This window comes from Osmerus eperlanus, chromosome 11 (assembly GCF_963692335.1).
Source record: "Osmerus eperlanus chromosome 11, fOsmEpe2.1, whole genome shotgun sequence".
Taxonomy (NCBI): Eukaryota; Metazoa; Chordata; class Actinopteri; order Osmeriformes; family Osmeridae; genus Osmerus; species Osmerus eperlanus.
In genome coordinates, this window is record NC_085028.1 from 4,899,455 (window position 1) to 4,926,665 (window position 27,211).

A 27,211-nucleotide genomic window follows, 5' to 3' on the forward strand; every position below is an offset into this window, starting at 1 on the left:
TGGAAGTTTCCTAATTATGTACATGAACGTTATACATTCTGTTTTATTATTTACACAATACACTCAAAGCATAACGTCTCGTAAACTGTTACAGCACATTAAGTCGCCAGTGTGTTTTTGGTGGTGGAAATGTTCAGCCAGGAGGGGAACACGTTGACCAATAGGACTTCAAGCAAAGTGCAGCCCTGGAGCTTTGTTCCTTTTCACCTTTCAGCCCGTTCAGCTGTGGCACATGACTGCAGACAGACAAGAGGTCCAAGTTCACACACTGACGCCACACTGTTTTTAATACTGAGCATGCGTCCTTGGGACAGAGGAAGGATGGGAGGGTGTGTGTGGGTGTACAGTAGATAGTATTCGGGTCTGTAGTCACAACACATCTCGTGACCGGTACGAAAGGACAAAATAGGGTGGAGGAGAAACTCGAAAGGCAAAACAGTGTGAACAGTTTTCATAGCAGTTTCACACAAGGTTTCTGTGACACACACACTTCACTCCTGCGGTAAAAAAACTGACCCCCCCCCTTGCAGTGTCACCAGTTTTGGAAGGTGTGACAGTGAGATCAGCAGCCTGTTCCGGCAGAGTCAAAAGACATGGGACCAAGACTAATCTAAATCATCCATTGGTCCTGGTCCTGGATTGCTCCCTCCATATCCACCTGATACAAAAGAGAGACATCATTAGTTTCTTGGTGGAAAAAAAAACAAAACAGTGTAACCCTAGTATAATAGACCTTAACCCCACAGTGTAACCCTAGTATAATAGACCTTAACCCCACTGTGTAACCCTAGTATAATAGACCTTAACCCCACAGTGTAACACTAGTATAATGGACCTTAACCCCACAGTGTAACACTAGTATAATAGACCTTAACCCCACAGTGTAACACTAGTATAATAGACCTTAACCCCACAGTGTAACACTAGTATAATAGACCTTAACCCCACAGTGTAACACTAGTATAATGGGCCTTAACCCCACAGTGTAACACTAGTATAATAGACCTTAACCCCACAGTGTAACACTAGTATAATAGACCTTAACCCCACAGTGTAACACTAGTATAATAGACCTTAACCCCACAGTAACACTAGTATAATGGCCCATAACCCCACAGTAATACTTGTATAATAGACCTAAACCCTCACAGTAACACTAGTATAATATACCTAAACCCCACAGTGTGGGGGAGTCCCAGTAGTGTGGACCATGTAGGCTGAGGCCTTACCGCAGCGGCCTGGGTTCAAATCCGGCCATGGCCCTTTGCTGCATGTCTTCCCCTCTCTCTCTCTCTCTCTCTCTCTCTCTCTCCCTGCCTTTCCTGTCACACTTCACTTACAAACTGTCCAATAAAGCATGAAAAATGCCCCCCCTCATATATATATTTATAATACAAACCCCACAGTGTAACACCAGTCTGCTAAACCCCACATTGTAACAACAGTGTGACAGTAACATCTTGCCTCATTGATCTCTCCATCGTCGGGTGATTCGTTGTAGTCGTTCATCTCGTCCATGTCCTGCATGTCCTCTTCATCCTCCGAGTCCTCCTCACTGTCCTCCTCGTCTTCATCATCCTCCTCTTCCTCCTCGTCAAACGTTGGCTACATGGAAACACATGAGACCAGGGAGGACCCAGTAAACATATCTTAATACTGACATCAGCTTCCTAGGAAGCAAAGGTTCCATTTATTTGTTCATTGCTAATTTTAAGAATCTTAAAAATAAGGTCTGCATTAATTGATTAATTAATGTCCCCCCACCAACCCAACAGAAAGAGATAACTGAAAAATAACATGTATAGTCCTAGGTATTTAGTACCTGGAAGAAAGCTTACTAGGTTGTGCACATTTACAGACTTCAGAGCTCTATGGAGGAACCCAATACATGTGGCCAGGGCCTGTGCCAATAACCTTTACCCCAACACCTAGTCATAAAGCTCACTTTTGATAGACCTCTGCAATGTAACAGGCCACAAATTACCTTTCTTAGGTGAGCTAGAGCTCTCTAGAACATTCTACAATGCCAGACTTCCTGGTTCCCCACAAGGAACATATGAAGAAGTATCACATGTCAAAAGATGTCAACATTGGGGAAGTGCATGGGATACTTCAATGGAATTATATCTCCTTTTCTCAATGCAACAGGAAAGGAGTTAGAGGTAGAACACAAATTATGTCTGGCACTTTCTTCTTCACATGTGCCTCGGCCTCCACTTCACCTGCTCTGGTACTCAACCCTTTCACTTTACCTTCTGAGCCTTTTCCTGTGTGAAAAGGAGTGAACCTGCTTTAGGCTGAGGGATGTATGAGTTCTGAGAAAGAATACTACACATAACAACCAAATGGACCGTAGCTGCACTGGAAAGGCTTAGCCAGCTGTACAATTTATGAAAATCGAGCTTTTTAAGTAGGGTTGGATTACCTCAAAAATTGGTTTTCCAATTGGCATCAAGTTGTTGTCCTTCTCAGCTATGCTCTGCAACTAAAAAAGAAAAACACAAGTTATGACCATAAGGAATTGATCAATTGCATGACCCAATATCCATAGTCTTACTGGCAGGTAGCTACCCAGGTCTGATGCTGCTGCTCTTGTTGGTGTAACTCGGTCTCGTCGACGCACGGACGATCCAGGTTAAACCATAGTGACTCCGTCATTCGAGGAAACAGTGATGGGAAAAGCGTCGACATCTGTGTGTCAGGCAAACATAACATAAGAGAACACACGGATGATTGCTAACATAACAAAAAAACGAGTGCAAACGTTAACTTGGCTACATTGTCAACTACTATATTTCGGTAATGTCGGTCGGCCAAATTGTTACGCACTGACAGGATAGGTGGTTATCTTGAGCTAGCTTGCTAACAGTACTCTGCTGTAGGTCGAGATCAATGTTTCGTTTTCAACCCAACACAGGGTATCTGACTTAACAATTTGTAACCTCACCTTAGGCACCAACAATTGTTGTCCAGAGAAGTAACCAGCTACCTTAGTGGTTAGTTGATAAATAAAGTAAAAACTCAAAACAAATTTCAAAAACCTACTTCCGCTTTCACCGGCAACATGTGCCCACCCATTACTCAGTCGTCTTGTTTCTTTCACATATAAACAGTTCCCATACAGTGTCATTGTAAAGGGGTTCTCCGAGAAAATATGTTGTGCTTATTTTGAATACTTTTTTATTTTTGAAGATAATTTTGAAGATTACAATTTTAAATGTCTTTTGTCAGTTTGGTTCGTGATTCATAAAAAAAAAAACAGGACTTGTGCAGTTGGCTACGACTATAAACCAAGTCTAAAATGTATATTGCCTTCATGGTGTGCTGGCTCTTGGTCTTTTTTCTGCTTATTCACAGTAAAGGTGCAGATCATGTGAGCCTGGGTTGAATGCATTCTTTTTCATGTAGGTATCCCAATACAGGGAAACCTTGACCTCTGAGTCAGCTAACATAAAATCTTCAGGAGATTACACCACAAAAAAAACTGCCTTTCAGTAAACGTGTATTAAAGATATAATGAGTACTTCATGGACACACGCGCGCACACACACACAGGAAGCAGACTTTGCTCAGTGGAGAACTTTCTCGAATGACTGTGGGAGTCATTCACATACCAGAAGACACCTGGGATACAAGAACTCCTCTCACCCTCTCACACACCACAGTCCACACGGGGTCACAGACACATTGGCGACTTTCCAGAACACTATAAGTTTGGGACTTTCGTGTGAAGGTAAATCCATCCACTAACTTTTTTTTCTAATGAGTGATTTTGCTCTCTCACGCTCTGAATTTATTGTTAGCAAATGACAATGACATCTTATTCGAATTATATTATTCTGTAATCTTTAGATACAAACATTTACATGTTAGGCATTCAAATGTACAGTTGTTTATAAACTTTTCATGTTATTGTAGGCTACATGTGTTGTGTTACTTTGTGTATGTTTGCAAATCATTATTTAATGTTTGTGTTAAACGAATTAAGTTATTATGTTTGGCTATCTATGTGACCTTGGACTTGGACAATTTGGTGCAGGACGCAGTAGATATGAGTTTGGAGTTGGTAACCGTGTTGTAACTTTCTGACAGAGGGATGTGGTGTGTGTGGATGTTGCTGCTAGCCCTGGTCAGTGGGACTCTGGCTTTAGACAAGCTCAATATGTGCATGGATGCCAAGCACCACAAGACAGAACCAGGACCGGAGGGAAAGCTCTACCAGCAGGTACTGACAACAAAACTCTGTCACGTGTGTGTGCTTGCATGTCTCTATTAAACAACCAGTCTCTCTTTCTCCATCTTGGGATCTCTTACACTAACTCTGTGTGTCCAGTGTGCCCCCTGGCGTGACAATGCATGCTGTAAAGCTAACACCAGCGAGCAGGCTCATGCGGATGACTCCTACCTGTACAACTTCAACTGGAACCACTGCGGCATTATGTCCTCCCAGTGCAAGAAACACTTCATACAGGATACCTGCTTCTATGAGTGTTCTCCTCATCTAGGGCCCTGGATTCAGAAGGTAGTGTGTGTGTGTGTGTATATTTATGTGATTTAGGACCAAAAGCATAAAGACAGCATAAGAACAGTTAGGTTGAGCTAGTATCTGTCCCTGTAACACTACATGTTCAAGTTCAAGTTTAGTTTATTTCCCCAAAACATTTGGAAATGTGTGTGTGTATGTATGTGAGAATGTGACGTATGTGTGTGCAGGTGGACCAAACCTGGCGTAAGGAGCGGATCTTAAATGTTCCTCTGTGTAAAGAAGATTGCGAAAGCTGGTGGAATGACTGCAAGAATGATATGACCTGCAAAGAGGACTGGCACTATGGCTGGAACTGGACCACAGGTCACAGAAACATTCTCAACACTAGGAACTTTGTCACATCTTATTTGTATTTTCTTAATGTGGAATCTTTGCCAAACCCAGAATCTCACACTTGCTCTCCTCTCTCCCAGGTGGTAATGTCTGTCCCAAGGGTTCCTTTTGTCGGAAGTGGACCGATGTGTTCCCCACACCTAAGTCCATGTGTGAGGGCATCTGGTCCAAGTCCTACCTCTACACCACTTTATCTAAAACCTCAGGGCACTGCATGCAGCTCTGGTTCACTGGCGAAAACCCCAACAAGAAGGTGGCAGAATACTACCTGAACCATGCCACCTGGCAGCGCCTTTCTCTGTCAACACTCCTCTCCCTGGCCTCCTTGTCTGTAGGCATAGTGCTCCTGTAAATAAAAAGTGTAAACTTTTTACTTCCCTTCACTCCAACTTCTCCTTCCTTCCTCCTGTAATCTGCCGTTCGCCTCCATTCCCTCTCCTCTCTGCCAAGGCCTGCAGCCACACAGCCACAAGGATGTCAGATTCCCCCTGCAGGATAGGAGGGACGTTTGAATGCCCCACACAGCATCACGTGACCATCCTGAGGTTTTGTCTGCTCCAATGCTCAGTAATTATGGGGTTCTGTTCGAGTGCGTGTGTGCCACGTCTGTTCATTTTTATACTCCCTTTGAAGACAAAGATGCTTTTTAAATTATTGGCAGCAGAGTGAGGTCATCAAATAAGTAGTAATAAATAAGGGTGTGGCCACAGGCACCTGAGGTGTGGTTACTGTCACTATGGTCTGTTACTACACACACATCATTTTGCATTCATAAGATATATCTTTATTTTGTATACAGTATTTATTTACACACAGGAGCACATGCACACTCAGTCTGATGACATAACCAGGAATTTCAGATAGATGGCAGTAGTCCACATGGCTATAAATACCCAGTTCCTTTTGACAGCTCCACCTTCTTCACTGTGTATGACTGTGTGAATGTGTGTGTAGGTGTGGGTGTATGCACACAAAACATGTGGATAACGAGTTAAAAGCAAACATAATACTGCAGGAGTTGCTTACAAACATATTTACAAAATAGTCTACAGTATTTGCTTGTTATTGTTTTCCTGCAGTCTGTCACTATAGCCCCTAGGTGGACCCCTCCAACTTTGAACCCTTCAAGTCCATATAGTGTTGAATAGATTCTTTCAGACGGTTCTGATATCGTTTTATATGGTTCCATAGGACTAGCACTTTAACTGTGTTTTGGGAACTGGTGACTGGAGATATTCAGATATGCCGAATTTGATGGAAACTGTCTTGAATCCAGTAAACGCAAAACAGGAGCCTATAAAAGTCGTGTAGGGAATACGCTGGGTCACGAGATGAGCTCTTGTCTCAACGGAACATCAACAGTATGCTACTACTCTGCTGATGGGCCTGGTAGTGTTTCAACAACAGGATGTCAATACAACTACTGTGGTCAGGTTGTGAGAATCCTACAAAATAGCTGATCACGATTAGATTTTATTGTGGAGTAGCCTAGGCGAAATTGTGGCTTGCGACATTCCCTGCTGTTGTTGTGTTTTAATGCAGTTAAAAGGAAATAAAAAGCAGTGGTCTGGAGCTTGATAGCGTGCTCCATCTCCCTCTATCCCCCCACTCCCTCCAGCGCTCTCAGGATTTACATACGCTGATTTCCGTGGGAAGCGCGAGCAGCAGATCCTCCATGGCAGACTTTCAGGAACTGAGGAAACAACGACAAACGAAGTTTTGACCTTGCATTTTTCCCCGCACATAGCCTACTAGTACGGAATCCTCATAACCGGGTATCGAAATCACGAGTGATTGGGTTGGTTGCGCAGTTTTAGACTCGGGAAACCGAGTTTTCCGAGTTGTGGGGCTGTGGCTATGGCCGGCGGTGGTGGGGTGTCGCCGCTGGGGCTTGCGCCTCCGTTATGGTACCACCGGGACCTGAGTCGCGCGGCCGCCGAGGAGCTTCTGGCCCGGGCGGGAAGGGACGGAAGTTTTCTGGTCCGGGATAGCGAAAGTGTGAACGGTGCTTACGCTTTGTGTGTGCTGTAAGTAGTTTACAAATTTATTTTGATACAATTTGCCATTTTGACGTAGCCTAAAAGTGTTCTCGTTCACTCTTTCACATGTCGGTCAAATGCGTTTCTTTTAGATGTTTATTTGTTCAGTGTTTACTACATTGAACTATCCAACACCGTTTGGTAACACCGTTTGATACATGGGATATGATTTTACTTGTTTGTATTCATGTTTTAGATGACAAATGCAGACTGGCAACCTCTTACCAGGCCCGCCTGTCCAACTCACCAACATTGAGGGGCAGAGTTCAGTGTGAAACTGTCTGTCTTCGGTGGTGGCCTGCTAGGCTACTTAGTATAATGATTATAGTGACTCATGATGTGAAATCCAACTGTCAACAGTACTGAAATAGATAATTTTTAGCCTGTATGGTGAATGTAACGCTGTACACATATGCCCCAGGCTGCATAAAACACTCAGTAAGCCAGAAATAATACAGCCGTTGACAACTCATTGATCCCACATGTGTTCATAGTTTACCCCCAGCAGAGAAATGTGTGTGATTCATGGCCAGTTTCACCCTGTATAGACTGGTAAATGTAAATATAGTCTCCTCCCATGACAAAGACCACTGACTGGCCCCAGACCTAGGGGAAAGAGATGCTGAAACAATTCAAACAAGGGGTTCTGTCCTGTCCTATTTACGTGAGGGAAATTGCATTGTGCGTCATCAATGCTGGTACGGATGTGATAAAACGAGATGACAGAAGTGTCCACAGAGGTTTGCTCTGCTCCTCCAGGATGACCTGTAAGCCGCTCTATGATAACACCATGATGACCCAATCAGTTCAAAGGTTCAGGGCGAGTTCTTCCAACCAATCAGAAGACATCTTTGAATTCCCAAATGACCTAACACATTCTGGAGCAATGCTTGCAGTTCAGCCTGAAACTGGGGGCACAGCCATGGGTTCGAGTGTTGTGGTCAGAACACACAAACGCACAGATGTCAGGGTGTGTCCATTCAGCTTGCTGAACACACACATCCCCACACCTCCCTTCACCCATATCTGTCCAGTCCTGTTAAGCCGGTGTTTATCCATCTGACCCGTGGAAACAGACCCAAGCACAGCACAGTGCAGAGAGGAGCCATGTGAAGTCAGGTCAACTAGTCTCCTAGTTCCCCTTCCCCTTCACTGCAACCCTGACCACTTTTAGGTAAAAATACTATATATGAATGTGAAGGAGCTGAACCTGAGTGTGTGTGTGTGTGTGTGTGTGTGTGTGTGTGTGTGTGGGGGGGGGGCGACAGGTTGAAACTTGCTGACTGGGGGACTTGGGGGTGGGAGAGAGTGTGTGTGCGCGCACGGCCATGTATCGACAAAGGGGGTGATCAGCTAACATTCCTTTATACAAACACGTGTGTGTGTGTTTTGCCTTCATGGTGATGTGTTTGTAATACAGTAGAGGAGATGGTACTCTAAACAGACTGAGATCATTGACACCCACAGCACTGTGTTGGTCACACGCATGTCGGCCGTTTTCATGCACTTTTGATGGCAGTTTATTTTGTGGTTGATGTTGACTCTGCTTGTGTGCACTTTCTTTGTCCCCCCCCCCCCCCCCCCCCCACACCACCAATTAATTCCTGTTATAGTTTGGTTGCAGCTGAAACAATGGTATTTACCCCACAGAAACAGCAGCAACCTACCCTGACGGCAAGAAGAGGGTTCTGATGTGTGTGTGTGTGTGTGTGTGTGTGTGTGTGTGTGTGTGTGTGTGTGTGTGGCGTATGTTTGAGTTCCCTCTGTCAAGACTGCATAACCGCAGAGACGGCATGGAAATCAATCTATATTAAAACCCTCGAAACCAAACAAATATGGGCCCAGCCCTGAGTCTGTGTGTGTGCGTGCGCAAGTTTTTTATGACAATAAAGAGACTGGCGTACAAAATCATCAAAGCCAGTTTCATCTTCTGACCTTCAAAATTATATTTTACAGTCATTTATAAGGAGAGAAGAAATAAGCAGTAATATATAAACATATATACCCCTTATCCAAATGAGTATAAAGCACACTTTTAATATGTACACACACGTTCAATTGTGAGTGGCAAGTTCCCATGATCCTAGACGACAGCCCGATTTGTATACAGAAGCGTAGATATTTGTGAAAGAGTTGTGTTTGTGTGTCTGTATGTGCTATCAAGCCTCACCATGCTCATGAACTTGACAGACAGCGACAGGTTATGCCTCCATGCACACTGCCTGTCAGGGAATATGTCATTCCTATGGTATCCGTAAAACGTCATTGTGTGAACTCACCCCCCCACCCCCTCCTCGCATCTCTCCCCCTCCTCACATTCCTGCTTCTCTCCCTCTGTCCACCTCTGCTTTCCTCCCCCTCCCCTGTTGTCTCTCCCCCTCCCCTGTTGTCTCTCCCCCTCCCCTGCTGTCTCTCCCCCTCCCCTGCTGTCTCTCCCCCTCCCCTGCTGTCTCTATCTGTCTCTCTCCTTCTCCAGGTTCCAGAAACATGTCCACACGTACCGGATTCTCCCTGACGATGAGGGATTTCTTGCTGTCCAGGTACGTGCGTGCGTGCGCGCGCACACACACACACACACACACATGCAAATAATCTACTGTGGTTGTAGCACCAAGGAAGTGTGTATCGCTGCCTGTATGACTGTTATGACTGTAGTATACTGTAACACAAAGAAGTGGGTCTATGAGAATCTGTTAAGTAGCAGCTGGCATGCTACAGTGCTTGTGTTTGCTTTGTGATCCATAGCATGCACACACACATTCAGACCCTGCCTCTCTGTCTCTCTATCACACACACACACTACCTCTCACACACAGACACACTTACACCCATATATGAACACATTCACAGCGGCGTCTTTGTGCTTTTCCCAACAGCTGTGTCTCCACCCCCACCCCATCATCACCACACACACACACTGTACCTCCTCCACCCCTACCCACTCCAAACCAGCTCAAACCATGTCCATGTCCTGAACATTTGAAATAGGGTGGCCAGATATGTCATTCAGATATGTTAGGGTGGCACATGGTATATGAACTAGCTAACATGAGCAAATCACTCCACTGAAGAATAATGATAAAACAATCTGCTTTACATAAGACTACATATGAATGAGGTGAGCCCCCCCCCCCCCCCCCCGAATCGCCACAGCCTGGGACCCCCCCCCCCCCACCATGTCCCATCAACCATTCTAAATTGTGTGTCTCTCTCTTGCTTCCTCTCTCTCTTCCCCCCCGCCCTGTCTCGTTCTCCCTTGGTCGCCCTCCCTCTCCCCTGCTGCTGTCTCGTTCTCCCTTGGTCGCCCTCCCTCTCTCCCCTGCTGCTGTCTCGGTCAGACGTCTCAGGGTGTGCAGCCGAAGCGCTTCAAGACGTTACCAGAGCTGGTGCTGCTGTACCTGCAGCCCAGCCAGGGCCTGGTCACCACCCTGCTGTACACCGTGGACCGCGAGGAGACCAGCTCCGAGGAGAGGGACTACTCAGGTACACACACACACACACACACACACACACACACACACACACACACACACACACACACACACACACACTAGACCACAAACACACAATAGAACACACATACACACACATAAGAACAGGCATGCACACACTAGAATCGGAATATACACACATACAGAGACAGTATACACTCTAAAAGGCACACACATACCGGTATACGCCAAACACACTGACTGGTCACATGTGTTCTCTTCCTTCCTTCTGATTGGTAGATGGAGAGGATGAGAAGCCGCCGCTTCCTCCTCGCTCCGCCTCCACATCAACGTCTACCGGCCCTGACACGCCTACAGAGAGGTATCCACGCACGCACACACACAGACACTTCTCTCTGCCTGAAGGGGGGGGGGGGGGGGGGTCTTTGATAGGAAAACCACTTCCTGTTTAAAGCCACATCTCTCAAAGAGGATGCAGGGCTTTGTGGAGAAGGGGGCTGTGGGGGGGTTGCAGTTTTGGACCCACAGCCATCCGTCTGTGTGTGTGTGTGCGTGTATGCTTGCAGCATTGGGTTAGACAAGTGAGTCAGCCGTCTCTTTTAAAGGAACTGTATGACCCTGAATCTGTCTGGAACAATGTCTGGACTCCTCTACCTCTTTTGTTCTGTCACGATCCTCCTCCTCTCTGTTCTCCTTTACCCCTCTATCTTTCCCTCTTGTCAACCCCCCCCCTCTCTCTCAAATGATCTTTCGTTCATTAGTTCCCTCTCTGTCTCTTCTTCTGAAGAAGCACTTCTTTGTAGCAAACTGCTGGGCTGTCTTTACTTCTCTGGTTCTGTTCTTACTCTGACGTGGTGAACAGTGACTGCTGTGAGAAAGAGACCAGTTGACAACTCCAGTTCCCCCCTTCCCACCTCCAGTATCCCGCCGGCGGCGGCTAACGGCCTGAGCACCATCTCCCATGAGTATCTGAAGGGGAGCTACGCTCTGGACCTGGAGGCTGTGAAGCAAGGAGCCAGCTCTCTGCCCCACCTCAACAAGACCCTGGTGTCCTCCTGCAAACGCCTCAACGGGTGAGACGCCGCACAGGGACAGACGCACACAGGGAAACACAGGGACAGAGACACACAGGGACAGAGTCACACAGGGGCAGAGTCACACAGGGGCAGAGACACACAGGGGCAGAGACACACAGGGACAGAGACACACAGGGGCAGAGACACACAGGGACAGAGACACACAGGGACAGAGACACACAGGGGCAGAGACACACAGGGGCAGAGACACACAGGGGCAGAGACACACAGGGACAGAGACACACAGGGGCAGAGACACACAGGGACAGAGACACACAGGGACAGAGTCACACAGGGGCAGAGACACACAGGGGCAGAGACACACAGGGGCAGAGACACACAGGGGCAGAGACACACAGGGGCAGAGACACACAGGGGCAGAGACACACAGGGGCAGAGACACACAGGGGCAGAGACACACAGGGACAGAGACACACAGGGACAAACACCCAAAATCCAGGAGGGGTTTAGGCTGACTGTGTGGGGGGAGGGAGGGGGGGACTAAGTGTGTACCAAATATGCACTTGTCTGTTACATAATCCTCAAGTCATACACACATAAACAAGGCCCCTTCCTACATATATGTAGACAGGCACAGGAAAACCCCCAAGATGGATCCCAAGATTGTTTCCTATCTCTATGTTTCTAGGGAGGTGGATAAGGTTCTCTCTGGACTAGAGATCCTGTCCAAAGTGTTTGACCAGCAAAGTGCCTTCATGGTGTCCAAGATGATCCAGCAGGTGTGTGTGTGCACCTTTCACCCATGTGTGTGTCCACGCATGTGTGTAAATAACCATGTTCCCATGAATGAATGTGGTTTGTGTATATAGCTGTGTGTATTTTCAGTAGAAAACCAAGGTGTTGCATGTCTATGCTTCCTGTTTTGTCCAGTCATATAGGTGTGACCACAACAGCTGTCTCCTGTAAACATATACATGCACGCACACACACACACGGACCAGAGTTTACTGAAGGTCATGAGGAAAGAGCTCTTTTGTCTTACAAAGGAGGAACCCGAGTCCCTGGAGACAGCTGGACTAGAGAGTCACATTGTCACAGCACACACACAGCAGGCATACAGTTCCTTCTGGGGGGGGGGTCAAGGCCATTTTATATGTGTGTGTTTCCATGGTGTAATTGCTTGTGGTCTTCAGTCAGTGAATCAGGGTGGAGACCAGGAGTTGGAGAACCTCGTCACCAAGCTGGCTATCCTTAAAGATCTGTTGTCCTCTATCGAGAAGAAGGTAAACAAACACGCAGCCATACAAACGTGTGCATGCACACACCCACAGATGTTTGCACGCATAAATAACACTTGCGCAGCTGTTGTAGAGTATGTAGTCCCTAGACCAGCTCTGTGGTGGATCATCGGCCCTGAGGGTCAAGCTGGAGCAATGGCCTAGAATGAGTTGTCTTGTCTGGGGAAGAAGGGAGGGAGCGAGCCCCTCTCTGGCTCGTTTCTGGAGCTTCTAGTAGCTGAGGGGGAATATGGGGCGAGAGGTATGTTAACACTGGGAAGAGGCCCCGGGGAAGACCCAGGACACGCTGGAGGGACTATGTCTCTCGGCTGGCCTGGGAACGCCTCGGGGTCCCCCAGGAAGAGCTGGTGGAAGTGGCCGGGGAGAGGAAAGTCTGGGCCTCTCTGCTTAGGTTGCTGCCCCCGCGACCCGACCCCCGGACAAGCGGAAGATGATGGATGGATGGATGGATGGAGGTATGTTAACATCCTGAAACATCCAGCTTTTCTCTCTCCTCTCTCTAGGCCCTGAAAGCTCTCCAGGATATGAGCTTGTCTTCTCCCTCCTCCCCTCCTCCTCTCTCCACGCGCCATAGCAAAGCCATTCCCGTCCAAGCCTTCGAGGTACACACACACACACACACACACACACACACACACACACACACTGACTGTTTCCTTCCATCTCTTAAATCTGTTAAAGATCTTCCTAGATGTTCCTGGTGTTTCCATGTCTTAAGACTGTAGAGGTGCTCCCTATGCTCATTCAAAACAATCGTTTTATTTTGGGACTTCCCATTTGGGTACCTCGACAGTTCAGCAAGTGTCGTTTTCAAGATTCAACATGTTCAATGTTATGAAAGACTGAATACAAACATACAGCTTTGTTGTGACTTCCGTACGTGCAACAGATTATTAAGTCATGATTTTCACCCTTTTTAAATACTTGTGGCTTCTAGAGTAGCTGAGAGACTGAGGCAGGGTGAACCTGCAAACCATTTCCTCATTTACCGTATGTACCACTATCTGTGCGGTGACCTCCTTATAGCAACTTCCTGTTGATTGAGGAAGTGGTATTGTGATGATTGATAATGAAAGGAGGAGATGTGTCTCCCTGAGCTCAAAGGAATGCCGTCAGACTTGGCCCTGGGAGGCGACAACAACCCATGTCATGTCTGAAGACCAACGATGGCCCGGGATTTAGTCCACGTTGTCGAATTAGCCCACATTAAGTAAGATTAGGTTTTAAAGTAGATTCACTTAAGAGTAGATACGTGATTGTGATGTAGGCAAAGGGCATGTAGGGATATGGCAGTGTTGAATGGAGTGAGTCCAGGTGAGCTTCCTTCAGCCATGTGGTCTGTAGTTTCTGGTGTGCTGCGGCGCCCCCTGGAGGTGGAGCCAGGGTATGACGGGTGTGTCTGCATCAGGTGAAGCTGGACGTGTATCTGGCCGACCTGACCAAGATAGGGAAGAGCCAGAAACACACGCTGTCTGTGGACGTGGAGGGAGGAAGGCTGGTGGTGATGAAGAAGATGAAGGACAGCCAGGAGGACTGGAACACCTTCACACATGAGAAGAGTGAGGACCCACTCACACACACACACACACACACACACACCAACGTTCACTGACTAAAATGCTGTTGATGAAGAAACGTATTTATCGTTTATATCTCTCTCTCTTTATCTCTCCCTCTATCTCTCTCCCTCCCTCTCCCTCTCTCTTTATCTCTCTCTCTCTCTCTCTCTCTCACTCAGTCCGTCAGCTGATTAAGTCCCAGCGTGTTCAGAATAAACTTGGCATTGTGTTTGAGAAGGAGAAGGACAAGAGTCAGAGAAAAGACTTCATCTTTGCCAGTGCCAAGGTAAGCACACATACACACACATTATCAAGCATCTGGACCATTTTTATTGAAACAACAGCCTTTTCTCTTCCAAATTCAAAAAATATTCAAAATAATATGCAAACGCAAAAACATTTCCTCCTGCACAGACACACACAACTTTCACACACATTTTTCCGCTTGTGTTTCAGAAGAGGGAGGCCTTCTGCCAGTTGTTGCAGCTGATGAAGAACAAACATTCCAACCAGGATGAACCAGACATGATCTCCATCTTCATAGGCACCTGGAACATGGGTGAGACTCACACGCTCTCCCTCTTCTCCTTCTCTCGCTCGTTGACCCTCTACACTACTGTTTCTATGACTATGGCTAGTTTTGTTAAAGCTATATGATGTGTGTCTAAATAACATGAATGAACACAAAGGCTGCTTTGGACTTTTTATTTTATTCATTTAGTATAATTAAATTGTTTTTAATTTGATCCAAAGCAATGCACAGAGGGTGATTTGAACCTGTGACCTCTTGATCTGAAGTCAGATGCTCCAGCCAATGAGCTAAACCTTTCCCACCCAGTAGTCAATGTTGTACCTCCCCACCCTTCCCAGGCTCGGTGCCCTCCCCTAAGTCGGTGGCCTCCTGGGTGCTCTGCCGGGGCCTGGGGAAAACCCTGGACGAGATGACCGTCACCATCCCTCACGACCTGTACGTGTTCGGAACCCAGGAGAACTCTGTGTGTGACCGGGAGTGGGTGGAGTCCCTCCGCATGGCCCTGAAAGAGCAGACGGAACTGGACTACAAACCGGTAGGTGGGGCGGAGGAGAGGGAGAGAGATCAGGAGCTTCTGGTTGAGGTTTCTCTCCTGAAGAAGCTTCCACTGTGTTCTCCTGGGTTCTAGATTGCGGTCCAGACTCTGTGGAACATCAAGATTGCTGTGCTGGTTAAACCAGATCATGAGAACCGTATCAGCCATGTTGGAGTGTCTAGTGTGAAGACAGGCATCGCCAACACACTGGGTACAACACACACACACACACACACACACATTTGTGGGGAAAATCTTTTGCACAGTGCTGTGCAGACTCACCCAATATATTTTACATTAATATTGTCTCAAATACGTAGATTTTAGTCTTCTGTATTTGTTCGACAGTGTGAAAGTGCAATGTTGAGAATTTTTGTTTCATCTTTTCATTGCATTATTTCTTAAAGTATTTTTCCATGACATCTTTTTTTACTGTATATATGTATATATATCTGGGTCATTTCTCAGGTAACAAAGGAGCAGTAGGCGTGTCTTTCATGTTCAATGGGACGTCGTTCGGCTTTGTGAACTGTCACCTGACGTCGGGCAATGAAAAAATAGCCAGGTACAGTCTTCTTACTTAATCACTGACTGACGTACACTCACACACACACACACACACACACACCCCCTGACCGGTGAGGTGTGTTCCTGCAGGAGGAACCAGAACTACTTGGACATCTTGCGTCTTCTCTCTCTGGGAGACAAGCAGCTGAACTCCTTCGACATCTCTCTCCGCTTCACACACATCTTCTGGCTGGGAGACCTCAACTACCGGCTGGACATGGACATTCAGGTACACACACACACTAACACACACATGCTTCTCAGGCTTGGGGGCCTCAACTACTGGTTCCACGTGGACGTATACACAAACACGTCTGTTTTGTCTGAACCTCTGTTTTTCTCATCCTACACCTCTCAGGAGATCCTTAACTACATTAACAGGAAGGAGTTTGACCCCCTCCTGAAGGTGGACCAGCTCAACCTGGAGAGGGAGAAGAACAAGGTGTTCCTCCGCTTCGGTCAGTACCACCCTGAGATGAGGAACGAGGATTCTGTCAGTTATATTTGCCACTGTTCTAAAGAAATAGGTCTTTGGATAAAATGTGAGACTGGTTGTAATTTTGGGGGTGTGTGTGTGTGTGTTTCCAGCTGAGGAGGAGATCTCCTTCCCACCCACCTACCGCTACGAACGAGGCTCCCGGGACACGTATGTGTGGCAGAAGCAGAAAGCCACAGGGGTAGGTACACACACACACACACACACCTTACATTGTGTGTGAATATTGTTTGCTGTTCCAGTTCGTTAACTCTCTTTTATTCTTTTCTCTCGTACTCTCTCTCTCTCTCTCTCTCAGATGAGGACTAATGTTCCGTCATGGTGTGACAGGATTCTGTGGAAGTCCTATCCAGAGACTCACATTGTCTGCAACTCGTATGGTAAGACCTGCACTGTCCCCTGTAGACAGTCTGGATGGGACTGACACTCCGCTGTAGACCGTGGTACACTGTGGAGATTAGCTAAGCATGATGACCTGAGCGCTGTCTCTGTTGACCAGGCTGCACGGATGACATCGTCACCAGCGACCACTCCCCCGTGTTTGCTACCTACGAGGTGGGAGTGACATCACAGTTTGTCTCCAAGAAAGGTATGGCTGCAGAATCTTAGACCCAGAAATATATTAGACTGTCAATGGCATATCGTCATTTTTATTGATATTATGCAGTCTGTGTTTATTGTTGTGTGTTTGTAGTATTGTAGGAGTTTAGTGTCAGACCTGTGATCCTGCTTCCCTCTTGTCACCAGTTATCATTCCTGTGTTCCCTTTCTCTCTCTCTCTTCTTTCTTTCTTTCTTTCTCTCTCTCTCTCCCTTTCTCATCTTTTCCCTCTCCTTCTCTCTCTCCAGGTCTCCCAAAGTCTTCAGAGCAGGCCTATATAGAGTTTGAGAGCATCGAGGCCATTGTCAAAACAGCCAGCAGAACTAAGTTCTTCATCGAGTTCTACTCCACCTGTCTGGAAGGTGAGGTGCACATGCTCACAGAGGTTCCCACAAACACACCAGAGCTCCTCCTGTCTCTGTCTCTCACTCACTCACTCTCTCTCTCTTTTCTTTCCCTCCATCCCACTGTAGAGTTTAAGAAGAGTTATGAGAACGACAGCCAGAACAGTGACAACGTCAACTTCCTGCGTGTGGGCTGGTCCAATAAGCAGCTGACCACCCTCAAGCCCCTCCTCTCTGAGATAGAGTACCTTCAAGACCAGCACTTGCTTCTCACCGTCAAATCCTTGGACGGCTACGAGTCCTACGGTACGTGTGTGTGCTCTGATTCCAGGAGAAACGGTGACGTTCCCGACTGTTGGACATTTTAAGGATAACGCGCTACGTTGTGTGTGTGTGTGTGTGTGCGCAGGGGAGTGTGTGCTGGCTCTGAAGTCTATGATAGGCAGCACAGCGCAGCAGTTCCACACCTACCTGTCTCACCGGGGGGAGGAGACAGGAAACATCAGGGGCTCCATGAGGGTCCGGGTGCCGGCGGAGAGGATGGGCACCCGGGAGCGCCTCTACGGTCAGTGTGTGTGTCTGTGTGTTAGTGTGTCTGTGTGTCTGTGTGTTGTGTATGTGCTAACCTGCCCTGTACTGTCTGTCTCAGAGTGGATCAGTGTGGATAAGGATGAGAGCGGTGGACCCAAAGGCAGGACCACCCTGCCCCCCCGCCCCGGAGGACACGACTACGTCAAGTGAGCTATCCACCCCTCCTCCCTCTCCCCCCCCCTCTCCTGCACCCTCTCCCTATGCCGCGTGCAGCCTCCGTGTCCAATGAGCGTGCTCTCAACGTGTTCTTAGCGTGTGCTGTTTCCCCCAGGCCGTCGTTGACGCGGAAACAGGTGGGGGCGGAGCTAGGGAAGGTGAGCGAAGAGGGAGAGAAGAGCGGGAAGGAGGATACTACCGCTAGGTAAACACAAACAGTTAATCGACCTTGATTATCTTATCAATGATGCCTTCGATTTTAAAATGATCCATTTGAACACCACAGAAAGTAGAATGTGTTTTAAACACGCCTCAAAAGCACCAACGTGATTGTTTGTTTGGAACGGAATGGACGTCCCTCCTCTCCGGTCTACCACACGCTCATTCTGCTGGTCTGTGTTGCAGGATGAAACAGCCGGACTCTGACGACCCGTCGTCATGTAAGAACAGCTACAACAACCCCGCCTACTACATTCTGGAGGGCGTCCCCAACCAATCAGCAGCCGCTCTGTCTCCGGAGCTTCTCCCCTCCTCCGCCTCCTCCAGTGCCAGCCAGGCGGGTAAAGCCCCTCTCCAGGCGGGTAAAGCCCCTCTCCAGGTGGGGGCCAGGACCAAGCCCCTCCCTGGCTCCTCCTCCCAGCAGCGCAGGCACACCAGCGGACAGCCCGTCAGGACCATCAGCGAGGAGGGCTCCTCGGAGGACGACGTCGGTGCCGCCGTGGGGGGCGGAGCCACGCTCAACCGGCCCCCTCCGGACTTCCCCCCTCCCCCCCTCCCCAAAGCTGCCCTGGAGACAGCAGACCCCAAACCCCGCCCGCTGTACCCAGACATGGCCGAGGTGCGAATCCCCTCAGCCAATCCTAGTCCCTCCTTTGTCCTGGGGGAGGGGTTTAGGAGGGGAGGGGCCGGGGCTCTGGATGACCAATCATGTTCGGTGCTACAGATGGCCAAGACCCTGAGTGAGAGTGAGTTCCCCCCCCAGCCTCCACGTGCCCCCTCGGCCCCCCCCCACCACCTCAGGGGTCAGGGAGCGGGGCTAGGGCTGGGGGACGCCTGTCGCACCTTCCCCCCTCGCGCCCCCCTCCCAGAGAGCATCGCTGAGGACCTGCCTGAGGAGGTAGCTTCCTGGAGTCACCACAACCTCACCCATCACCTGTTACCTCAGTGCTCTTCTCTAGTGCCTCCGTCTCATACACCTGTGTGTGCGTGTGTGTGTGTGTGTAGGCTCTGTGGGGCAGCAGCAGTTCGTCTCTGTCGGTGGGCGAGTCGTCTGTAGGGGAGTGGCTCCAGAGGCTGGGTCTGGAGAGATACGAGGAGGGACTGCTACACAACGGCTGGGACGACCTTGAGTTCCTCAGGTACACACACACGCACGCACACACACACACACACACAGTCTCTCACAGGCACACAGAAGCAGCAGACAGAGAGTGACACCCTTGTCATCCAATCCCGTTACTCCACAGTGACATCACAGAGGAGGATCTGGAGGAGGCAGGAGTCATGGACCCCGCCCACAAGAGGATCCTGCTGGAGAACCTGAGACTTCAACAGCCGCAGAAGTAACCCAGGCTAGGATGAACCAGGCCAGGCCAGGATTAACTGGGCCAAGCAGAACTGGGCTGAGACGTGCCAATCAATGCCACACTGTGCCTTCTGAGAGAATTTGCACTCCAATTTTATCTACGTTGGACAAAAAAAAGAAAAGAAAAAAAAGGTCCTTTTTATTTTGATGTATGTAAGGAATTTGTACTGGTGGTTGCCATAGTAATTGGTCTTATTTAAGAGAGAAACATTTGAGTCCCTTATCGCTGCCAGACCCTCCTGTCCAGAGAGCACACTTCACACCTCCATTGATCTTTTTGTTAATTATTCTGTTCATTTTGATTTATTTAGTTATAATTCTGAGTGCAGTTAATATTGTTTGTTAATATGGGTCAATTGTCTCTGCATGTTTAATGTCTCTCAAAGTAAAAGGGAATGGAGCAACACCAAACCAGCACTGTGAGACTGAAAACTCTCTAAAATGAAGCTGTTGACATGTTGCTTAATCGTTGTCCTGGTCCTGGTTCTGGGCCTGCCCCTCAGCCTGACCAGGTGTGTTGTTGAAAGTTAGCTGTTCAGCCAAGTCCAGTAGTACAGGGTATTTCTACCCTAACAGCTGATTTTGTTTGTTTTTAAGATGGGTGTTTAGTCTGTGGTTAATGTGTTTACCATAACTGAGTTAATAGCCTGTATTTGTAAGTCCAGCTGGAGGTCTGCCTAGGCTCTAGGGCATGGTTTTAGAAAACTTCCTAGAATGAAGCTGCATGTGCCTGATCTTAACACCAGATGGCGCTAAAGCTCTCTAAACGTCAGTGTGCGCTCACTTAGCTACTTTTTTTTTTTTTTAACCCTGAAACAAGCTTGAAACACCAACATATAAAAGGACTTTTACTTTATATTTCACCATTATTTTATGTATGTGTATTGTGTATTTTGTTCAACTGTTTCTGTACAACACATAACATCATACGTTTTCTTAGATGAGCGTTGATGAGCTGGACAGCAGCTCGTCTCAACTCCCAACCCAATGACAGGATCGGGACCATACACTACAGTGTCATGTTTCCTTAAGGAACAGGAAACTGTGTATCAGGCCAGATGTGAGGTATCCCGGGCAACTCTTTCTTTAGAGCCCTTGTCATGTCGCCTCATTGTAGTCCTCTGTCTCAGAACCTCCTGCCAGTGTAGTTGCTGTACAGAGTGTGTAGGTTTCCAGTGTAACTGTCTCTCCTATGTTGTCCAACATAGGCCCTTATTTGGCGGCGTAGTAGTCTTAACACTCAAGTAGTGTTGGCCTGTGTGCCTAACTGTCTCTATACGTTGAAGCTCTGGTTTCATGTTGTTTTTGTTGAAAGCATTTACCAGTCTGAGATTGAATGTGCGTCTGTCTGTCTGTGTGTCTGTGTGTGTGTGTGTGAGTGTGTGTGTGTACGTGTGACCTTCGCAGAACAACGCTGGAGTGTCTGTCCATCCACACACTCCACCATTTTGAGTTTAATGATTGTTTTGTGTTCTTAAGTTAATAAATGTCGACAACTTCATCTTATCAGTCTTTTTCGATAAATAAAAAGAAATTATCTAACTTAATGCTGCCTTGTTTGATTGATTGTTTGTTTCAGTGGTCAATAATGAAAGTCACACACACACACACTTTTGCTCTCACACACAAGCAGATCATGTTGAGTTCTGAGCAGTGCTTTTAAAGTGTAGATTTATTAGACAGAATATGACAGTAGTGCTATAACCTTCAGTACCTCTAACCTTCACAGGACTGCTCCAGCCCCTCCCCACAAGCTGCCTCACACACCACCATTCCAAAGCTGTAGGGGGGGACGGGGACACTACCTAATACTTATATTACTATTTACAGTATAATTTTCTTAACTCACAACATTGGATATCTATCTGTTTCAAAAGGGCTTACAGTTGTACGTGGTCACACACACACACAGTGAGGCAGCACGGGGCAGCAGTGTGAGTGTGGCACTGGATTTCGACTCGAGGATGACGACCATGGTCGTGACAGTAAGGTAAAGGGTGTCTGGTAAACTTGTCCCACGACAGTGTTCATGTGTCCGCAGCAGGGGACACTGGGACGTGTGACCTCTCTCCATCTGCTGAGTCAACCACGCCAGGGACGAGGAGGGAAGGAGGCTGTCTCACGGGTGGAACCATGTGTGTGTTCTTGATGTTTGAGCTGGGAACTGTGTGTGGGTATGTGTGTGTGTTAGAAAGAGAGAGAAAAAGAGAGGGGGGGGGGGCTGCTGTGCCAGTGAGACAGTAGCAGTAGTGTTTGGGGTTGTCACTGAGAGGGCGCGGTGAGGTGGGCCGAGTTGCGGAGGGGTCTGGGGCGGAGGGGTCTGGGGCGGAGGGGTCTGGTCTGGTCCCAGTGGTTCTAATTGGATTTGGGGGTGCCCTCTCCTGCTCCAGGGATTTGGGGGTGCCTCTGTTCAGGGCTTAGAGGAAGTTGTGCTTGCTGGTAACAGGTTTTTGTCCCCTAATTTCTGCCCTGGGAGACACTGTGTTTGTCTTCTCCCTCTGATTACAATTCTAGTCAGAGCTACTGTCACTGGGGGGCCACTAAGTGCACGACAATGTCTCCCAACTACTTTAATACTAAGTTTGTGTGTGTGTCTGGGTGTGTGTTTGTGTGTGTGTTTGTGTGTGTTTGTGTGTGTGTTTGTGTGTGTGTTTGTGTGTGTTTGTGTGTGTTTGTGTGTGTGTTTGTGTGTGTGTTTGTGTGTGTTTTTGGGGGTAGGTTCTTTTGTCTCCGTTTTGTATTTGTTGAGTGAGAATTAGGAACCTACACGCTGTTATCCCAGTCCTGTCCAGATAAACATACACACACATACAGTTTTCATTGAACAGTTGCGGATGTAATAAATTAAAGGGGTTTGGGTGGGGGTAGGGGGGCGGTGTAAATAGGGTGGTATAGATATAGGTATACTGGTCTCTGCTCGGTGTCTCTCTTTAGGATCTAGTCTCCAGAGCCAGGAGTCTGTGGAGCAGGGAAACATTGTCTGATGTCTAGAACAGGTTTGTCTTCAGTCCAGGGTTGGGTTTTCTGTGGAAGGTGGACAGCACGCCAGCGAACGGTCCAGTCATACTGTCTGCTGGCTGCCAGGCCTTCAGCAGCTCCGGAGCCTGGGAAGCGGGTTGGGCCATGCTGGGGTTAGAGGGGCCCAGACTGGGCCAGCTGGGGGGCTTGAGCCCCTGCAGAACAGGGGAGCTGGAAGTGTTAGCGTAGCCACCATTAGTAGGTGCTGGACTGGGGCTCAAGCTAGCCGGACTGCCCATGTTCCCATTGCCTGAGCCGGGCAGGGAGGCAGTGCTGTCGGGAGTTGGGCTGCAGGTGGATTCTTTTGATTCGTCGTCGTCTGAAGAAGACCTGGGCTCGCCCTTCTTTCCTCCGTTGCTGCCAGTACTCCCGTTACTACCCCCGTTGGCGTTACCGGATTTAGAGTTTGCCGCACGCTCCTGTTTACGGAACTTGGCACGCCTGTTCTGGAACCAGACCTGAGAGAACAATAACATTTCAGAATAAACTCAGAGGGGAGATGGTATGTATTCTCTAAGGAAGAGGGTGTGTGGCATTTGTAAGATTGACCCAAAATCCCTTTAAACTTTAGAATCTTTTCACACTGGTTCATCCTTTTCAAATGGTCTTTCCAGGCAATATTTTAGAGATCATATATATGGATCCATTGAAAAATAAACATACTCAATCTAAACAATCTAAAGGGAATACATTAGATCAAATGAATTTCTGCCATTTCTGCACCAAATACAGAGCAGGCAGGGGAATTGTACAGTCAATGGAACACTTCATACAATCATTAGTCTCACCTGCACCCGCGCCTCAGTCAGATCAATCTTGAGGGCCAGCTCCTCTCGAGTGTAGATGTCTGGGTAGTGAGTCTCCGCAAACACGCGCTCCAGCTCCTTCAGCTGGGAGCTGGTGAAAGTGGTCCGGATGCGCCGTTGCTTCCGTTTCTCGTTCAAACCAGACGGGTCGGAGAAGAATTTGTAGGGTACTGTGGAATCAAACAAAATAAATTAAATCAGTGAGTTTTGACCAAAAAAAGCAAGGGTATGAATACGAAGAAAAGGTGGACTGTAAGTGGTCTATTCTTGGTTGCCTCACGCAAGTAAAGACCTATTAGGATAGATTAAAAAGGTGGTCTTGAATGTATAATCAATAAATTAAGATTGTTACAATACACAATTTACCAACCATATTTGCTTCATGGCACGGTACAAACAGGAACATAATGATAGAAAATAAAATGTTTCATTTTAATACAATTTGAAATAGGCTAATGTATGCAATTAAATAAAAATAAAAACACGTTTACCAACAGAGCAATTGCCTATCTACAATTTGTTGCATTAAGCGTGTAAAATGGTCCGAATAACGGAGCGCACCCGGTGTATTAAATCGCATTTGTTATGAATGTAGCCTCATGCTTTGCCAATTACTATTGAATGAGGGAATATTATTTTGCATTTCAAGTTAACGTGGTAGCCTAATTAATTAATATAATTTAGAGGACGAATAATTGTTTGTGGATCAAGGTTATCGACAAGTTGCACAGGACTATGCTACATAACCCTAACAGTCTTCAATCAGATAACAGTAAAAGATGATGACAGAAAAGATTTTGTGTTTTGTTTAATATTTCGTATCGAATTATTAGGCAGGCTTTTATTCAAGTTAAAAGACAGGGTCTAAATCAAATTTGCCAAAAGCTGGAGAATCTTTGATGAGTGGATATAAATGTGAACGTCAAATATTATAGGCTATACATATGTTAGACGTAAATATTATAGATGCATATTTAATTGGGGATCATAACTTAGAAAAATAAGAATGTGTTATTATTAGCGACATGCAGGCACATCGGTTCAGTCCTCTCGCATGTGGTTAAAAATCAAATTATGGAATCCACGCTAAATCGTACATTTAGTGCGAACTTAATATTGGGTTAAGGTTTTGATTTATTTCAGTTTAGGTATTTAGTCGTTAAGTCTTATCGCAAAAAAGAAACTGAAATCTTATAACAAACAGTTCTTCGTAAACTTGTGTACAATTTAAAGGGCTAATAAAGCATGTCAGGCCTACATGATTCCTTTCAGAACAGTTATTTTCTTTTCACGGAATCTGTCCTCTTGCCCCTGGCCTATGCTGCAATTCATCCCCGAGGAAGCGCACCTAGTGCGCTCTTACCTGTGGAGTAGGGTGTTGGTTGATGTTCGCGCAGGGCGCCCAGCGTGCAGCTCGCGGTGCTGAGGGGCGTGCAGCCCGGGTTGGTGAAGCCAGTCCGAATCGGGTTATACTGGAACGAGCTAGCCTGGCTGCATGAACTGAAGTCCGCGTAGGCCGACGCTTCCATTGCCGCCATGCACGAGTCGTAGGAGTTCAGGTAGGAGTAATCCATTTTATACATGGAGGCGCGTAAGGCCAACTCTTGGAGCGCTGGATCCCGGTTTAAAATCAAAACTTCAACGTTCTACACTTAGAATGTTTAAACGTGGACAATACCGTAGAGACTGCGGAAAGATGTCTCTAATATCTCCAAGGAGGTATCACCGTTAGGTTTGCAGTGCAAGTCCCAGTCGCACTCTGTTTTTCAGATTTCTTGTTTTCCTTGATCCAATTTTAATAAGGCTATTTTCCTTTCTTGTTTCTGAAATATCCTCTGTCTTTTTATATGTTCATCAGTCAGTCGCTTTTGTCTTTCGTTCACGTCCACTCTGTGTCTCTCTTACTCCCGTGCTGACTCGCGCTCCGTTTGACAGCACACCGGGCAGCTCGCGCAGTGTTTATAATAAACTTGGCAGAACGCGAGACAAAAGCGAGGCGGTGGTCTCTTTCCATGACAATGCCTCGAGAGTCTATTGGGGGGCAGCTCGGATGGCCAGCCCCCTCCCACCGCTCATGCATCACCAATGCGCGTGAGGTTAACCCTCTCAGTCAGACGTCTTTATGTGAGATGCAACTCAGATATGATTTTGATTTCCGAAATTAAACGCTTTATTTGATATAGCCCATCAGTTGGAGATGTCACTTCAGCCTCAGCTTTAGTGAGGATGATTAGGATTAGGATTCGAATTGATTGAATGTGGTGACACCTCAGCCGAGTGAAGACTAGTGGTTAAAATAACGCCAGCGAAATCTGTATAGTCCAGAAATAAAATGACGCCCTATAAATTGGAAAAGTTCTTCTTGTTATAGCTACAATGCATGTAGGCATAAAAGGAATCTATACAAACAACAACACAGGACTCACACGATTCGGAAACATAATCCACCTCTTGGAGGGGAGGTTTTACAGGTTTCTGACACATCAAAGTATTCTTCATATTTAGTCATGTCTGCTCTGTAATAGCCTATTTTGTAGGGCTAGATATCAAGATAATATGCTTCCAAATAATATTCACAAAACAATATCATATCCTGCTAAATTAATTATTATTTGCCGGTAGCATTGTGTGCTGTGTGTGTGTGTGTGTGCGCGCGTGTGTGTATGGTTGCCTGTTTCCAAGTGTGCTCTTCTTAACGCTTGACCAGCACACCAGCATAATTAAAAATCAGTTTCTGATGCCAGATTACCCATGAAGACACATATTAACACACGTTTGAGATCAAGTCTAACTACAAGAAACGAAGATATGCCAAACGCAATGCATCTCCAAACGCTGATGGGCCTGGGAAGGAACCCAAAGGAGCACCTGTACTACACCAGCAGAAAATAGTAATAGCCTACAATGGTGGTACATTCGATTACTTATAGATTTACGATTTGTATGGGCTTTGTTCGATTTTTTAAAATATCTTGTTTTCAACATTTTATTTAATAAATGCCCATAGTAATTTTCGGATGATTCGTTAAAAACGGACCATTGCCCTAGAATAATGAAAAATGTAGCAGCTATCTTTCACGCCATTTACATTTATTAGTTTATCGACACCATTTTACTATAGGGCTTTATATTTCTGTAGATCTGTAACTGCATTCATATTGCTACACAAGTTGTGTCATTACTCTATGACGCATAGGCTAATTTAGGATTTTCAGAAACTATCGGGGACCTGAATTTGGATAGTTATAGGCCTAGGATGAGTTCTTTTCACCCCTCCAGATACCTGGCACCACCAGTCAGATATCTGTCGCGTTCCCGGGCTTTAACCCGGTTAGACACGGACTGCCTCGAGCGGGTGCGTCACGATGCATTTAGGTAATTCAAGATTGAATGTCTGGTGAGCCAACGGGACTCCCTTGCGCCACCGTCCCTCATCCATCACTGAGTAAATCATATGCACGCGCCAGCTATAGTCTGCACCAGAAATGTAAACGGGAAAAGTGCAGTGTCTTCCTTCACTCTCAGAGGGAAGGGAAGCTGATGCTGATGCTGACGTGACGAAGTGGCACACACACTTTAATCTGCCAACCTGCCACAGGTGGGACAGTGCAAGACCCCGCGCGTCCTATACCTGCCGTTTCAACGCCATGTCAGTCTCGATGACTTTAAATGCTGACCAGGACAGTGAGAAAAACAGGACTGGTGAGTGCGCCACGG

General features: G+C 47.1%; 4 protein-coding genes across 7 annotated transcripts; 2 read left to right on the top strand and 2 right to left on the bottom strand.

Annotated features, from left to right (window-relative positions):
* Positions 1–54: 54 nt before the first annotated feature.
* Positions 55–3,085, bottom strand: anapc15 (anaphase promoting complex subunit 15). 3 transcript variants are annotated; one of them, XM_062473234.1, is made up of 6 exons: positions 2,948–3,085; positions 2,572–2,691; positions 2,426–2,485; positions 2,253–2,267; positions 1,465–1,605; positions 55–236 (listed from the first exon to the last, which is right to left on the bottom strand). In XM_062473234.1, exons 2-6 carry the CDS (start codon positions 2,689–2,691, stop codon positions 204–206), a joined length of 369 nt encoding a protein of 122 aa, XP_062329218.1. In that variant the 5' UTR covers positions 2,948–3,085; the 3' UTR covers positions 55–203. The 3 variants fall into 3 exon arrangements, with proteins under 3 accessions (XP_062329218.1, XP_062329216.1, XP_062329217.1); XM_062473232.1 differs by having other exon boundaries at positions 55–658; XM_062473233.1 differs by lacking the exon at positions 2,253–2,267 and having other exon boundaries at positions 55–658.
* A 505-nt stretch (positions 3,086–3,590) lies between these two features.
* On the top strand, positions 3,591–5,516 carry folr (folate receptor). Its single transcript, XM_062473025.1, has 5 exons — positions 3,591–3,733; positions 4,093–4,225; positions 4,334–4,522; positions 4,714–4,849; positions 4,960–5,516. Exons 2-5 carry the CDS (start codon positions 4,097–4,099, stop codon positions 5,229–5,231), a joined length of 726 nt encoding a protein of 241 aa, XP_062329009.1. The 5' UTR covers positions 3,591–3,733; positions 4,093–4,096; the 3' UTR covers positions 5,232–5,516.
* Positions 5,517–6,072: 556 nt separating this feature from the next.
* On the top strand, positions 6,073–21,171 carry inppl1a (inositol polyphosphate phosphatase-like 1a). Of its 2 annotated transcripts, none has more exons than XM_062472454.1 (27): positions 6,073–6,906; positions 9,395–9,458; positions 10,257–10,401; positions 10,650–10,731; positions 11,291–11,443; positions 12,096–12,186; positions 12,601–12,690; positions 13,209–13,307; positions 14,114–14,264; positions 14,444–14,550; positions 14,721–14,823; positions 15,135–15,331; positions 15,425–15,542; positions 15,800–15,896; positions 15,989–16,127; positions 16,257–16,356; positions 16,487–16,575; positions 16,693–16,774; positions 16,894–16,983; positions 17,243–17,356; positions 17,468–17,644; positions 17,748–17,903; positions 17,988–18,075; positions 18,201–18,290; positions 18,491–19,202; positions 19,310–19,443; positions 19,552–21,171. In XM_062472454.1, the coding sequence occupies exons 1-27, from the start codon at positions 6,737–6,739 to the stop codon at positions 19,649–19,651; spliced, it is 3,738 nt and encodes a 1,245-aa protein (XP_062328438.1). In that variant the 5' UTR covers positions 6,073–6,736; the 3' UTR covers positions 19,652–21,171. The 2 variants fall into 2 exon arrangements, with proteins under 2 accessions (XP_062328438.1, XP_062328439.1); XM_062472455.1 differs by having other exon boundaries at positions 10,266–10,401.
* Positions 21,172–21,343: 172 nt separating this feature from the next.
* On the bottom strand, positions 21,344–25,408 carry phox2a (paired like homeobox 2A). Its single transcript, XM_062472457.1, has 3 exons — positions 24,858–25,408; positions 23,477–23,664; positions 21,344–23,146 (listed from the first exon to the last, which is right to left on the bottom strand). The coding sequence occupies exons 1-3, from the start codon at positions 25,075–25,077 to the stop codon at positions 22,658–22,660; spliced, it is 897 nt and encodes a 298-aa protein (XP_062328441.1). The 5' UTR covers positions 25,078–25,408; the 3' UTR covers positions 21,344–22,657.
* Positions 25,409–27,211: the final 1,803 nt, after the last annotated feature.